The sequence below is a fragment of the Tympanuchus pallidicinctus genome, unplaced genomic scaffold, assembly GCF_026119805.1.
Source record: "Tympanuchus pallidicinctus isolate F22 unplaced genomic scaffold, pur_lepc_1.0 scaffold7, whole genome shotgun sequence".
NCBI classification, from domain to species: Eukaryota; Metazoa; Chordata; class Aves; order Galliformes; family Phasianidae; genus Tympanuchus; species Tympanuchus pallidicinctus.
Genome location: NW_026294791.1, coordinates 5,803,322 through 5,819,235, shown reverse-complemented (window position 1 = coordinate 5,819,235; position 15,914 = coordinate 5,803,322). Strand labels below are relative to the sequence as shown.

Here is a 15,914-nt window from a genome sequence, read left to right as displayed (position 1 = left end):
TTGTTTCATAGATGCTACAAGCACCTTTTCCGAATGTGGACTAAAGCAACCAACTCTCTGCAGGCCATTATTTAACGACCTACACTTCAAAGCATCTAACAGCAATATCACATCAGAGCTTGTCAGCAGCTCGTGCTACATGCATCACTGAGGTACATCTGACTGACACAGACATACTGCTCACAGCTGCAGCTTAAAAAGAACAAGTCCAAACGCACACATGAAATCCAGCAAAATTAGATAAATTGAAGATTTTATAGCATTTTAATTTCTGCATTTTTGCCCTCAAGATTAAGAGGAAAAATTACCTTAATAGTAAATACAGTACATTAGACTCAAATTATTCCTCTGTTGTATTGCACACATACACAGCAGCTCATTTTATGACTTGAAGAGAAACAGATGAGGAAGCTGAAGGGTGCTTCACTTATTGTAGCTTACACTGAAATGGGGAGTACATATCAGAAAACAAATCCTATGAGAAGAATTGCCTTGCTGAACCAGAAACATTAATACTCATCTCATTGCAAGGTTTGCTAGCAGTTAGAGTAACCTCATTCATCATACAATCATACCTGTTTGTTCAAGATTCCTTTGCTATCAGTATCAGCTAAGTCCCAAATCTAAAACATAAAAACAATAGTCAAAGGTATTCCAAAACACTAAGAGGAAGCTGGCAAGCTCTCACTCACTTTAAAAACAATTTAATTCTTGGATGGAAGTTCAGTTCTTAACTTTTGTTACAGCAATTACTTGTGGTGACAAATTTAAATGCTGTTTTAATTTCCATCATGAGTAACATATACAGTTAAATAAGCACAGGTACTGAAGTTTGAAACTATTGAACAGCACTACTGAAAACACACTAGGGAAGATCATGTATCCTGCCATACCTTTCCAAGTATTTTAATTTACAGGGGATGCTAACTGAAGTAAGGGACCACAGGATAATTAAATACTTGTCATTAAATACCTTTCCAAGTACCAAGTCTGTCAATCCAGATTTCTTCAAGAAAACAGCTGCATCAGAAGCTAACACTCTTCCAGTATTAGCAGAATCAACCTGGGGATAGAAGAAAAAAAGCCAACTCACATCACAAACCAGCTTTCAAATTGATGGAAACTCACTACAGAAGCTATCAAAAAGCTAGCAAAGAATGCTCACAGCCACAGTGAGAATCTCTCTCAGCAAAGGCAGTGTAACACAGTATCAGCTGTGTTTATTTTTAATTTCACAGTAATTAGACTGTGTAAAATGAATAAGTTTATGATAGAACTGGAGGAGTACTAAGCATCAGTGCTACTTCAGGTGATGAATTTATTCTTCATTGGTACAGAAAGCTCTTAAGTGCTTCTAGTATGAAAGAAACAAGACATGCTCTACTAATACTATAAGAAAAAAGGGAAATGTCTTTCTAACACTGCTATTTTGAAAGCTGACATCTCCTTATATAAAGGAAGAGAAGGAAAAAGTTATCATGTGCATCTGAAAGTGTTTAGACAGTACATTCCAAAGTTACTTCTCAGTACCGATGCTTGCAGAAAAAGCATTTGGCTGAGCAAGTCAGAAGACTCAATTCCATAGAAAAAAATCCACTGACACAACACAGCTAACAGTAACATCAGGTTCAAGGAATCCCTGTGGCTGTATCCTGCTAAGACTGCCAGACGATGCTCCAGTGTCACTAGGCTGCATAAGCCAATGGATGCAAGATGCTAAGTGACTTCAGAAGCTGGATCATACTTGGCCTGTAACTCCCTTTCTTCATCCAACTTTTTGTTTCATACTTCAGTGATTAAGCAATTGCAACCATGAAGAAGGGACAGACAGGTGTGTGGCAAAGATCATCCAAGTCAGTGATACAGCCATTTGTATGGAGCTAGGAAATCTAACACGGAGAAAAGTGAGTTCCTTGTCTTTTCTTGTGCCCCTCTAATGATAAACATAATACGGTGTTCTCTAAAGGACTTGTATGCCTACAGAGAGAGATGACAAGTTTGTTCATCAGACTGAAAGATAGTTTTGTAAGGGTGATGCTATTTCTTTCAACTCTCTTAAGCCATCCTAACTGTGACCAAGGTAAACTCCCTTTCTTTGTTCATCAATTTCAAAACTGAAATGCCCCTTTCGTGGAGAAAGGTCCTTCTTAGGAAGTGAGTGCCCAACTTTTTGGGGCATTAGTTGATAAATGGTGCTATACGCCTTTTTTTTTTAAACCTGTTTTTATGAAAACAAACTTTTTTTTTTCCTTCTGGATCTAAATATAAAAGACAAATGACAAATTTTATTTATCAAAAGAATTTATGTCTACTGAGTGAAGCTGCAAGAACTGCACATATTCTTTTGGCATTCGGTTGCCTTTCACTCCTCACAGCACTGGGAAGAACCTTAAGGCACAGAGATGCAAGTCTTACATAAACCTAACTGGTCTACAAACACAGCAAAGTCAGTTTCACTTGTAAATGGAAAACAACCAACCACACCAGCACAGTACTTGGCAGGGAGTTTACTCCAGTCCAACTGCTAACAGTCCTCTTATTATAATTGATGTATGTTTGGTTGAATTGGCTAGCAAACTGCCATATATAAATCATCTTACACTTTCTTTTGTACTGACATATCTCAGACAAGTGTTAGTTACTAGAGAAATATATTGTAAGTCAGCAGTGTTTTTCTTGAACTTCAAACATTTACACTCTGCTGGCCATGCTGAAGTCTACAGCAAAGGAATATTCTTCTATGTAAAAGAAAGTTTCTTTTCTCAGCAAGAACATACGCACCTGTCGATAGAACTTCTCATACACAGGATTTGCACTTGACAGCTGTAAAGAAAAAAAAAAAGAGAAAAAAAAGGATATTCAATTAACCTGCATTTCAGCTCCCTTCTCCCTGGATGACTAGAGCTAGGAAACACTTTTTGCTGGTCTTCATAAAGCATTAAGCACTTACATAATTCTGTTTTGCAAAATGATGAGGACTGTTATACTGTAACTTGTAGAAGACTTGCTCCTTGTTTTGGAGCCACTGACACTAATCGCTATCAGGTTACTCTCAGACAGGTCACCAGGATAGGCAGCACGAAACAAATTTGTATGCAAGATCCAATACAAGCCAAGAAGCCTGCGATGATACAACCCCATAAGCGCTCGCTAATGAATACAAAGCAAGATAGCTGGATTTCATTACCCACTAAATCATCATTCAGAACTCAGTGCCTTAAGCAAGTAGCCTGCAAAGTTTTCAGATATCTAAGTAAGTTGTGGATTCCTAACTGAATTCACAGCAACAATTATTAAAAAAAATAGGGGAGCGAAGGGGAGGAGATATTTTAATCTGTATTGTTGCCAAAGATCCCTTCTGCCTTACTTTCACTACCACCTACCATACATCCAGAGCTCACCTAAACTCAAGCAAGGATTAAACAGCATCTAAACCTACAACTATTGCACTCTGACTTTGCTTTGGCCCTTCTTGTTTCAGCCACTACCTAAGCAGCCACTTACACAGCCCTTAGAATTGCCTGACAAAATACATTCACATTTTGCCAGACCTGACTACCACAGCACCAATACACCACTTTCCAGCACTTTCCAGCATGCCCCAAAGCATACTATACTTTCTCAATTAATTGTCAAGTGCTGCACTTATCAATTCACCTACAATTTTAATAGCATTTTAGAGGGGCTATTCCCCAAAACGTTCAAATGTTTTACTAAGTTCATTAATTCATCATAATGTACCAGTATAGACAAAATCTCATTAAAGCTAGGAGCAAAATACTGGAACAAAGTTGAGCAGTGTGAGCTCTAGAAGTAAAAGCCCACATCATCCCTCTTGCCCAATATCACTCTTTGTTCAGCCAAATGTTTCATTATTACAGCCAAACCTATCATTGTCACTCCTGGACAGGAAATATCATGTTGGAGTCCTGCAAGGAAAACAGTGAGTGCAAAACAATCTTCTCATTCAGCACTTGGAGCACAAGCCAGTCATTCTTATTTGTTTCAGCAGTGTTTCCAATGTTCACTTTAACATCATTGCAACAACTGGAATTTCCTGTGACACCAAACAGAATAAAAAAATTCCCAACTATTTTTTACTAGTAACTGACTTTTCCTGCAAAGTATACCCCACATTAAAAGGTATTAATATTGTCAGGAATGTGCTCTATCTGCAAGAAGAAAAACACTGCTCTGCTTCTGAAGGTGTTGCTGCAGAATTTACCTGTGAGCACTCCTTTTACGAGATTTGTAATATGCAATTGTAGAGCATAACCTCAACTTGTTCACAATGCAAAAAGGAAGGAGGGAGAAAAGGTCAGATTCCACTGCATGCAAAAATACAAAAATACATTATCATGTTTGCATTTAAAAGTTTATCACTTCACAAGAGTAACGTCTGTTCTAGTAATTATCACCTTTGTTACAAAACCTTTGAACTTCAGGATATTGTCCCAGGAAATAAAAAAAACCACCTTCAGGGACACCAGTCTTTTTCATTTTCTACAGGCACTCAAGCCTTTACAGCCATGTTTTCACCCCGCTGTCATGTTTCTACTTATGTCTAACATCCACAACCTTCTGTTGCTCATAGTGGTGAGAAAGCCCTGACTGGGGGGCTATCTGCAGAGGAAAAAAACTCACAAAAAACAAAGCATCCCTCCAAACCAAATGAGATAGGAAGTAAGATAGAAGGTGAGCTGTTCTATTTCAATTAAAAACCGAAATTCTGTATTCTATCATGATGCCAAGTTTTAGGATTTGTTTTCACTGTTTCCATGTCAAATGACACCATCTGGTAGTAAACATTCCACATGCAGCCATCCCCTTGCTCTTTCCTGGGTCTCAAGATGACTCACGATAGAAAAGAACCTTTCAGACACAGCGGGAATCTCAGCTCCCCATTTCAGAGAAGTTAAAAAGGGAAGGAAGAATAAAGTACAAGCAGTTCTTCTTCCATTATTAGAAGCAGCAGCCTCCTAAAGGTTGAGGAGAGTATGAAATTAGTCCATGAAAGACAAATGTAATGGCAAGGGACAACTACAACACCTGGAATCCCTATAGCAGTGCATAGCTTGGGAATAGGAATGACAGAGTTACAAGCAAACAACAGCACAACCACACAGCCGAAAAGCAGTGAAGTTTAAGGCAAGCTGTGTTTAATGTGATGTCCCTTCCGAACAATAATAAACCCATCCTTTCTCACACTGCCTTTCTTTCTTATTTGAAACATGTAATGGTAAAGCTTTCCATTGCTGTCTGTGCTAAGAACAACTCAACTTCAGCTTCATAGAAAATACACATGCTCAAACAATGCATCCATTGAAAGAAGTATCTGGATCTATTCTTTGTGTGTTTTTCCCCTCTATAAAATTCCTCCTTTCACATTGTTTACACCCATTCTTTTGGAATTTTGTCCTACTGAGGCCTAGATGGCACTTCCACATTCATCTGACCACACATCATTATATACTCCAAACTGTTAAACAAGAGCAGAGATTCTCTACAGGCATTTCTTGCTCATACTTTACATAGTCCACAGTATTCTGGAATCACACCTTTTTTATCACAGTTATGATGATGTTAAAAGAGTTACTGAATGAAAGCTTCGTTCAGATTGAAAGCTTTTCCCTCTCTAACAACACAGGTGAAATTAAGAAAATATTTGCTATAATCTATATGCATCTACAGCCATGCACTTGAAGAGTCAGAACTTTCATTCCCCTTAGGCAGTTGAAGCATGCGCAGAAACTGCCATCTTTCTTCTGCACAGACATCTGTCACTGCTTAATTAAATACTGTTCAATTTTATTCTGAAATCACTCCAGGAAACCTCAACCATCTTCTAATCAGTACTGAACAAAGTCTGTCAAACACAAAGAAGCAGCTCCACTGCCTTTCAGCCATTAACAAGGTCAATCTCAACCAAAAAATTAAGCCCTGTCTGCTTTACCAGCTGAAACACACATTCATGCACACACACTCAGATTTCCTGATCTTTCAGAGAGGGCAGAAAGCGGAAAAACAGATTTCTCATATCTATAAAATATGTACATATATTTAAAAATAAAAATCATTTTGTGATTCCTAACAACAATCTGGAGTTCACCAGATACCTGGAGAGAAAAAGAATTAAGTCACTGGAGAGCTTTGCTTTTTGGCTCTATTATAACATATCTATTACTACAAACCAGTCCTTCGCACTCTTGTGTATTTATATCCTATATACTCCAGTAATTGGATAGAAACCTAGCAGGTATGTAACTTAGCCTCATTCAGTAATATTCAGTGAGTCTTTTGGACAACACCACATAGAATTCCAGACACCCATGACACAATATGAGGCAAACAAAAGTTATCTTCCCATTCTCCCTGGATACTTCCATGCAGACCCACCTCGATTCCTCCAAACTTTCAATCACGCAGTTTGTCATGCTGAACCACAGCTTTAATTCTCAAAAGCAACAGAGCTTTTTTATGCCTGTATTACACCAGCCTTCAACATTCAGCATTCAACATACATACCTTCCATACTCCTGATATGCATTTTGTGCTTTTTCTATTTGCTTTTCCCTCTCTAAATTAAACAAGATAAGTAGCCATAGTTGGAAGGTCAAAAATGAAACTCTTCTCCTTGGCGATACTTGAGTTCTCCAACAACAGATGACACTGCTAGATACCAACACTTCCACCTCACTGGTACTGCTATCTTGTTTCCACGTTAAAGATACCTCAGATTATTACCAAAACTGGGGGTAAGAGAAGAGATAAACATGTTCATTTTGTAACGCTCTTTAAGTATACTCAATGTAGTTAATTTCATTACAGCTACGCAGGTTTGAAATGCGTTTAGTTATCAAAGTTCCACGTTTCTTAAGCAGAGCCTTAATATTCAAATAAAGGATGTCGGCCTTCTCAGACACCACAGGTGCAAAGCCATTTGAAAATACCCCAGTCTGATTTTGGAAACCCCCAACTTCCTAGCTGTGTTAAATCAGTCAAACCCACATGGAAAAGGGGAAAGAAAATCTGAGGCAACTGTGAGCTTGACTGCAGGTCAAGCATGACTGCTTCTGACTCTCTGCATGAGGTCTACATGCAGCAAAGGACCAGCCTGCATACTTCTCCTGGTGGTGTAAGTAATTGATCTCACTGTAGGTGGTAACTATACCCACCCTCCCACCCAACCCGTTCTCATTTTCACTTCCTCATACTACATCTAAACACATTCAAAACACTTACGATTTGTTAGGATTTTACAAAACTGTAGAATGCCAAGAATTACAACCTCATCTTAAGAAATTACCTTCAGGTTTGTTTGACTTTCTGAAATTATTCCTGTTCTACTCACCCTCCTTCCACTCACCAAAAAAAGAAACCCTCACATCAATGATCCACAACAACAGAAAATGCTTCCTCAATCTAACCACTGATGCAAGTTGCAGTCACAATGGTTTTAAGGATAGCGGCAATTTTTCTGCCTCTGTCAACATTAACACATTTCTATTTAGTTCCTCTTCCACGTGACCAAAAAAGTCAATAAATTCTACAATGACAGGATTACACAGCCTGTAAGCAATCATGTTTTACTGCAGAACGCTCTACAGCAGACACTCCTTCCCCCTCCCCACATAACGAGCCAGAACAGCCCGTGCCCATACAGCAGCCCACAGAATCAGTTACTGCTGTGTGCAAACTTTTTCAAATCTGTAGCATGGGGATGTTTCACACTTGAAATGACTGACGATTTCCTCAAAAGCCAGCTCCACTGGGGAATAACTGCAAATGGAGCAGCCTCACTCAGAACTTTGCAGTTGCCTCACGCGTGCTTTGGTGAGTCACACTTTTTTAGTAGCTTGTTTGTCGTTAAAATAAACGACATTATCGATGGTGGAATCAAAAAACCGCAGCAACCAACGCAGGCCCGCCAGTCGGAACGAATGTATCCCCGTCCCTGCTACACGAACCAGCCCCGCCTGCAGTTTACTACCTATCGACCCTCTAAGGAACGAGAGCCAGTACACCAAAGCGTCCCCACGGCACGCAGATAGCCGAAACGAGGTGACACGCCTTCCGTACCGGTACCTCCGTTGCTAAAGCACCGCCGGTACGTCAGAACATGGGGCACAGCCCGTGGCCCCCCCGAGCGCACAGCCGGCCCGCCGCCTCGCAGCCATCCGTAGCACCGCCGCGCCCCACGGCTCCGCCACCCGCCCTCGCCATCCGCGGGGCGGCTCGGGGTTTGTTTTCTGTTCGTTTCGTCGAAGCCAGCCGCTCCTTCCCCGAGACAAAAGCCCGACCGTGCTGACAGCCGCTGCGGCCCGCTGCGAGCCGCTCCCCGGCCGAGGAACGCCGGGGGCCGCGGGCAGAGGCACCTGCAGCCGCGCAGAGCCGCGCCGCGGGGCCGGCGGCGCCCGACCGGCTCAGGACTTCCCGCCCGCCCGGCCCACCCTCGCTCTGCGCCGCGGCCGCCACCTGACAGCACGGGGCTCGCACAAAGCCGCGGGCCGAGGCGGCGCCGAACCGCTCCGCGGGGGCCGCGCCGCTCGCCTCCGGCCCCGGGCCACCGCTCCTCCGTCCCGGGAGGCGGCGAGCCTCGGCCCGAGAGAGGCGGGCGGCCCCTTCCCCGCGGCGGAAGGTACCTGTGTCAGGGAGAGGTGGGCGGCCATGCTGCTTCCATCATGCACCGGCCGGGCCGCAGGAAGGACGCGCCGCGACCCAGCGCTCGCTGCCCAACTTCGGCAACTTCCCCGGACGGTCCCGGCCAAAACCCGGCACCGGATCCCCGCCCGCCGGCCCGGAGCCGGAGCCTCCGCCCTCAGACGGCAGCGGTAAAGCAACGGCGGGCGGCGGAACACGGCTGGAGCCGGAGCGCTGGAGGCGGCTGCGGCAAAAACCCGGAGCAGCAGCCATGATACGGATCGGGTCTCGTATTTGGCTTTCCCGTACGGCCCCGCTGGCCCCAATGCTCCACGCGTTCCGAGCTCCCTGGCTCAGCCGCCGCCCAAGCTGGGGAAGTCCCCAGACCAGAGCTGCAGCATCTCTGGGACTTGGGTTGTGACAATAGGGAAAAGGGCCCAAGAGGAATCGGCATGGATCCGACCCCGGTAGGGTCCCTGCCATAGGTACAGTGCCGCAGGGCACGGACTCATACAGGAGCTGCCGCCGTACCTGCTCCCTCCCACACAGCAGCTATTTTGGTCGCTCCCCTGACCGCTTTGCACTACCACAAAGTCATACATCAGGAACCGAGGGGGGAGGAAAAGCATTCTTATTTTTGTACTCGTGCCAAAGATGGACCAGGTATGAGTCTAGCACTCAGACCAGAGGAAATTATCAGGACTCGTATCTATTGGAAAGAGTGCATTGTGCCTTCCTCTGTTTCTTCATTCCCTACCATTGAAATCCTTTTCCAGCTCAGTTTCACACTTATGCTAATGCTCACACCCACCTCTGCAGCCTGTCAGTCCTCAGTCCTTGTTGGCTGCTGTCTACATCTGCCACAGGACACGTGGGATCCCTCTTTCTCATCTCTTCTCTAATAAAGGTTTTCTAGAAGCTCTGCTCTGCTGACCTCTTTCTGGGAGGAAAAAAAAGACTATACGGAAGGGAAGAATATTAAAAGCAAATAGTATAATGTATTCACACCATTCTCATTGATTGTCACACCTCTACCTCATGTTCATTTCCTCTGAAGTAAAATTCCTAGAAAATAACATATGCTCTTATCTTTGTAGGTTGATTTTTTCATCTGTAATTAAAATTGGAATACTATCCCACAATAATTAGTATCTGGAAAATAAACCAGAAGATTGTGAAACCACAGCCGTGTCTCCATGGGACAGCAGTACTGGAGCTTGTCAGTGTTTGTGGGGCACAGAAGAGAGTGCTGGATCACCACCAGCTGCCAGAGGCTTGAGGCAGGAAGTTAGAAGCTAGCGGGCAGCTCTGGGGATGTGGTTCTGGACCTCTACAGCTACAGCTCCTTTCAGTGCACATGGTCAAACGTGTGACCGCTCAGCATGGAGTCACAGTGCAAGAATCACTCAAGGTAATTATGTGGGCTCTGCTAATTAAAATAATAATGAGCTCCGATCAGTCAATACTGAGTTGGGGCAGTCATGGTGTTGAGTGTTCTGGGCCTCCTGCAAAGGAGTCCTGTCTTGGATCCCAGCTACCTGAGTTAAAACAGCTAGCTGGCCTCTGACATCTCTGTAATAATTACAGCAGCACTCATCAGCTTGCTGCCACTGAAAGTGCGCTGCAGATTTCTGTGAATCTAGACATGACAGCTCCCAGGAGAAAGCAGCTATCTGCTTCTAAGCCAGAATCAAAATCTCAAGAGGACATGGAGAACAGTACTAGTACGCTGTTTCAGTGCAAAACCCCTTTTTAAGACACTGTGCAAGTGTGCAATAGGACTTGTGCTAGTACAGCCAACTTGAGTCTGAAGCTGCGCTACAACTGTACAGTTTAGAAGGGCCTCACACAAGTGAGAATCAGATGCTCACAACCTCTGTGTTTTATACATCTCTTATAGTCATCTTATAGTACCTTTAGTAAGGCTAATAACATTTTAATGAGATCCGCTGGTCTCCCTGGAAATAACATCTAAATGACCATGCCTTCCTTTATTATAGCATTGTTTGTGGCTCTGCACACAGGAAGCCCACTATTTTTCTTCCCAAACAACACGTAGGTATTCTGTGTGACCTGTTCTGCTCGTTCTAGGAAAAGTATTATTACACTCCATGAATGCTCTGGATGCTGACAGGAGAGCTGACTCACTCCTGCCTCCTGCACACCTCAACATGAAATGACTTAGCCAGCTTTCTGGTATTTCAGCACAAGGCAAGTTAGGAGCTCTGATACTACAGACACCAAATGGAGGATTGAAACTGTGAAATGAAACCCCTTGGATTTTCACAGAACAAAAGGAAATGTTGCACAAGCACACAACATCCTGGGGAAAAAAACTGCAATTCTCTGATCAAAGAGTGGAAATAAAAGACTCGCTCACAGGTAGGCACCGACTGTTTTAGGCTTCTTTCAGAAAGCCAACAGCTGGGCTCCTGACACACAGCAGCATTTTACCACACTTCTGGTGCTGATAGATCCCTCCTGAGAAGTGAGATCAGCACAGAACTCTGGTGACCTTTTGGTCTGAAGGTATCCAAATGTCAGAGTACTTTCCAGGACCAGTGATACAAGTTGTTTTAGGAGATCCCAAATGCTGGTGTGTCTCTAAACAGTAACACCCCCCCATTGCTCTATGTGCTCTTTATGCTCTATGCAGCTGCGAGTTTTGTGGATGTAGGATTCCTGATAGGCTGTTATGTTTTAAAGGCCATAAGAGACCATTAAAATAATCTAGCCTGACCTTCTCTGTAAGATTTTCCATGGGTATCTGTTAATTTTTTGCATGAAGCCTGTCATGCCTGAGTGCTACAGCATATCTTCTACAGAGATGCCAAGTTACCAGCAAACTACAGCAGTCATTCTGAAAGCTGCATCCTAATGACTAATCTGCTTACTCCTCTGGAGCTGTGCTCTTGGCTCCTCGTGGTGCTTTGCAGGCAGTTACAGATGCGTTGAAAACATTTTAAAGGGGGTTGTGGGAAGATCAAATTCATACAAAATGGTGGCAGTGTTAAAGGAGCACAAACGAGGACATTAAGGTATCTTTACATATTTACTCAGCACAGTTTTCTGTTCTGGCAGTCTTCTGTCACATAACAATAGAGTGCAGGATGGAATAATTGGTTTTACCTCCGTTTTGGGGAAATTATACAATTTCTATTGCAAATATTGAGAAACCCAAAAAGCAAAACCATTTCTGAACCATGATATTTAGAATTCTTATGAAGAGACTAGGAATTTATAAGACTGTAAGCATATTTTGTCTAATTTATATGGGCCAATCTCATGGGGCAACACCTCAAGCCTCAAAAGAATTAGATAAAATGTATATATTTATTAAGAATACTAATCTGATCTCTAGTATACTAGATGGATGACACGCAGCAGAATAACATTTTTCACAAAGCAATTAATTTTTAGCTGAAGATCATGCTTAGAAACCAGAAAAATCTTCAACAGCATTAATGTGACCACATGTTTAATAGTTGAAGATGCAGCCATTCAATGTACAGCCTAATATGCACTTGGATAGAAATAGAACAAGCATTACCACTGATGCAACAGCAACAGTCTTCATTATAAATTAAACACATCAATATTGTAATGCGTGTTGTATATTCAATAGTAATGAAGATTGAAAACTAATATGCTTACAAAGCAGCAAGCAAAAGAGCTTATCCTTTGTTCTGTTTCTCCTGAGGCATGCTGTCTATACTTCAAGTCCAGGCAATGCAAGATTTGCCTTCCCAAAACAATTACAGGTCTACTGTGTTTTAAAATGAATGTGTTTTAAAAATCTACCTGCTAAATTCCCAGCATGGCCCTAACATAAAACTAATCCACTGTGCCTATCAGAAAGATTCTTATTCATTTCAGAATTATAGGATACATAAAGAAATTAGGTAAAAGAATGTGTTATTGAACCTTACAATTGTTTTTCTACTCATAGATCTGTTCATCTAAGACAAACTCATGACTATTTATGGCATTATGCCATTTTGAGGGCATTACTGTATATCTTGGCCGCCTTTTTCTCTTCTTATAAATTCTTAGTGTCTTCTCAGTTTTCCTTCATTTTCTTCTACTCTTAGCTACAACCCCAAGAGAATATCAACATGGTTTGGAAATAATGGAAAAAATGAAATAAAATAATGAAATAAAATTATTGCATTAATGCAATAATATTGGCCATAAGGAAAAAAAAAAACAAATAATCCTTTTATTTCTATTTAGTTCTATTTCTATCCAAGTGCATATTAGGCTGTACAAGGAATGGCTGCATCTTCAACTATTAAACATGTGGTCACATTAATGCTGTTGAAGATTTTTTTTGTTTCTAAGCATGATCTTCAGCTAAAAATTAATTGCTTTGTGAATAATTGCTTTCCCAAATCACTCACCCAGTACTTCCAAGTCTTCAAGCTAAGCACTGATTCAAGCACTAAAAAAGCAAAACACTTAAACATGCACTTAAACTCGTCCTTACTCAGGACAACACAACAGTCATGCATTTAATTTTACATTACTAGAACTCTTTCCTGTGTTTAGTCATGTTCCACTTGGTTTCAGCAATAACCTCTCTCATGTACATGATCTGCAGCGATGAGCCCCATGGTGACAGAACAGAGCTGTCAGGGGGGCTACGGTACCATGACTGCCAAAGGGATGGCGAGCAGATGGGTCAAAAGCCATAACAACAATGGAAAATCAATGGCATTCAAAAAGGTTTCAATGATTTCGCCCTCCGTGGACAAGGCTGATTTCACTATGTTAGCTAACCATGATTAAGCTACATTTAAAGCTGTGCTAATTAAAATGTGTGTCTCTACGCCTTTGTTGTTATGGAGGAGATCATAAATTATTGCCAATAGTGAGAAAGGAGAGCAAAGCATTACTTGCCTCCATCGGTAGCAGGCATATATGCTGTAAGAGAGACTGCAGGCTGCACTTCATATTGAATTTGTATAGTGCAGTCCCTTCTGCATGCTGAAGGAATTTGGGGTGATTCAGCAGGAAGTTCTTCTTGCTGCTCTCCCCCTGCTCAGAATCACTCCTGCTGTATGTCCATATATGAGAAAGCCCCACCTTGTGGGATTATTTTTGATTTAATGCTCTGTAGCAGGGAGAGAAATATGTTCTGCTCCTTGGCCAAAAATTGCACAACACTGGCAGGCAAAGTGTTCCTTTAAGTGCAAAACAAATAATCCCACTGGTGTCAGCATGTAAGAGTGAGGAATGCTGCCTTAAAACCTTCCTTGTTTTTTTGAACTACTCACATGTAATTAAAACACACCACCTTTCCTTTTCCATTCTTCTAAATCAGTTGTTGTTATGAATCCAGCACTGTAACACAGCTGATGAGATAGCACTTAAAATTTGCTCTTCAGTGAAAAGTATTTTAAACGTACAATAAATCTCAAAGTCTGAGTGTTACCTCTTTTGTGCAAAGAATGGGCACAGTGAGAAGTTCTAAATTTAGTATTTGTTCTTGTCTGGTTGCACAAACATGCAATTGAAACATGAACTCCATTAGAGACAAACCAAATTATTCCTTTAATGACTCATTTGTTTTCTGTTTTGTTTTGAGGCTGAGTTGCAAAACCAATGCAGCAATGAGTCAGCCTTAATGGAACTGTTTAAGGTGTGCATGTGACTGATCAGACCTAAAAGAACAGGAGTGGAATTCAGACTCCACCAGCTGACATGGACTTGCAGAACTCTGTGACCTTATGCTTCTTTTCTACTGTTTGTAGTAAGAAAATTCAAGCAGATTCACCTCTTGCATTGCAATAGATGCAACTATAAAGGTTTGGCAATTACCCATTAAAAAGTGCCCTTAACTGAGTTTTAGTAGCACTTAAAGCAGCCATAGAAAATATTTCCAGTGCAGTAATTACCATGATTGAGAAAACTACATCATGGATTTCAATGCTCTCATGACAGCTTTTTGATGACAGATGCTTGGTTTACAAATAAAATTGCATTTAAAAATATTCTGGCCTTCTAAATGCTCTCCAGAATTTGAAAGATAATCTGAGTTGATTTCTGCTGTTATAGGTAATGTTTATTTAAATGAGTTGCACAAAAGCTAATAAGTAATTAAAGAATGTATCAGTGCTTATATATACTTTTCTGTATCAGGTCTATCAAAATTAGTGATGATGCGAAAGTATCAAACCACATTTTCAGATTCCTTATCAGTTTATTTTGTGACAGATTTGTCCTTCTTTAGAAGGATAAACCGCCAAATTGCCCACAGAACAACCAGATATGAGGTATGAAAATTACACAAAGAACATGGAGGTATAAAAGAAGAAAGTAACAAGGTCCTCAGGATAAAACAGAGGAAGCAGCCTTGCAAACTAGATAAGACCAAATAACTACATAAGCTTTGCAGGAAAAGAGGATGTGCTCTTCCTAAAAAAATCTCCACGGTTCAAAGGCACTCCAGTTCCAGAGCTGAAACATTCTTGACTGTCAGTCTCTTCCTGTTTATTGAAGAGATATAATTAGTTCCTGTTCAAATCAAGTTTACCCTGGGGAATTTACTTACACAACTATTTCTGCAAAATGATTGAATGAGATTTTGTCTGCTTTTCTTGTGACAGTTCTATCTGATGGTAAATTACATACATGCAGGTGAGCAGAAGAAAAAAAATGCTTGAAAATCATCAGTAGACCTATTTAGTTAACTGTAAAATATGAGTTGTTGCTTTTATCCCCAATTCTCCTAAGCAAAGAATAAATCCAAGGCTAGAAATGAGCTGTGAGTCTCCTGCACTACAAAACAGATCTATGAGCCAGGTGACACAAATATAGGCCCAAAAGTACAAACTATACCAACACCTGGCAGAGATCAAGAAATCAAGGTCAAGAAAATCTACGCTGCTCTATTTACAATTATCTGATGTTTATTCTTTCTTTTCAAGTCTCCTCATTTTTCTAGTTATGATTCTTAGGAACACAAGATGTCTGTTAACTTTAAATTCGAGAAGTTCATCAAAGGCCTGGATGGCATCACAAAATATTCATACCCAATTCATTAAAAAAGCCAATGCAATATCTAATTTTGATATTTCAACTCCTTTTTCCAGCATATGGAGTTGCCACAAGCACGGATTAAAAACATGCAGATATCTCCAGTGTAGGACTGAGCCATGCCTTCACAGACTACTGTGATAGATGAACTGAGTTGCCAATGCTGTCACACAGACGTAGGCTTTGAAAAAAACACCTTGGTGTGATAGATGGCTGGCTTTTGGAAAAACAAGGTA

At 41.4% G+C, this 15,914-nt stretch overlaps 1 protein-coding gene across 6 annotated transcripts in view; it reads right to left on the bottom strand.

Annotated features, from left to right (window-relative positions):
* EPS15 (epidermal growth factor receptor pathway substrate 15) overlaps nt 1-8,923 on the bottom strand; it is a 42,531-nt gene extending 33,608 nt beyond the window's left edge. For 3 of the 6 annotated variants that reach the window (XM_052665946.1, XM_052665941.1, XM_052665943.1), the window contains exons 1-4: nt 8,643-8,782; nt 2,782-2,823; nt 974-1,063; nt 576-623 (exon numbers count right to left, since the gene is read on the bottom strand). In XM_052665946.1, the coding sequence (XP_052521906.1) occupies nt 576-623; nt 974-1,063; nt 2,782-2,823; nt 8,643-8,669 (207 nt within the window). In that variant the 5' untranslated portion in view covers nt 8,670-8,782. Of the gene's footprint in view, nt 1-575; nt 624-973; nt 1,064-2,781; nt 2,824-8,642 lie in introns of those variants that run through there. The other 3 variants (XM_052665942.1, XM_052665945.1, XM_052665944.1) reach the window with 2 other exon arrangements.
* Between the last annotated feature and the right edge of the window lie 6,991 nt (nt 8,924-15,914).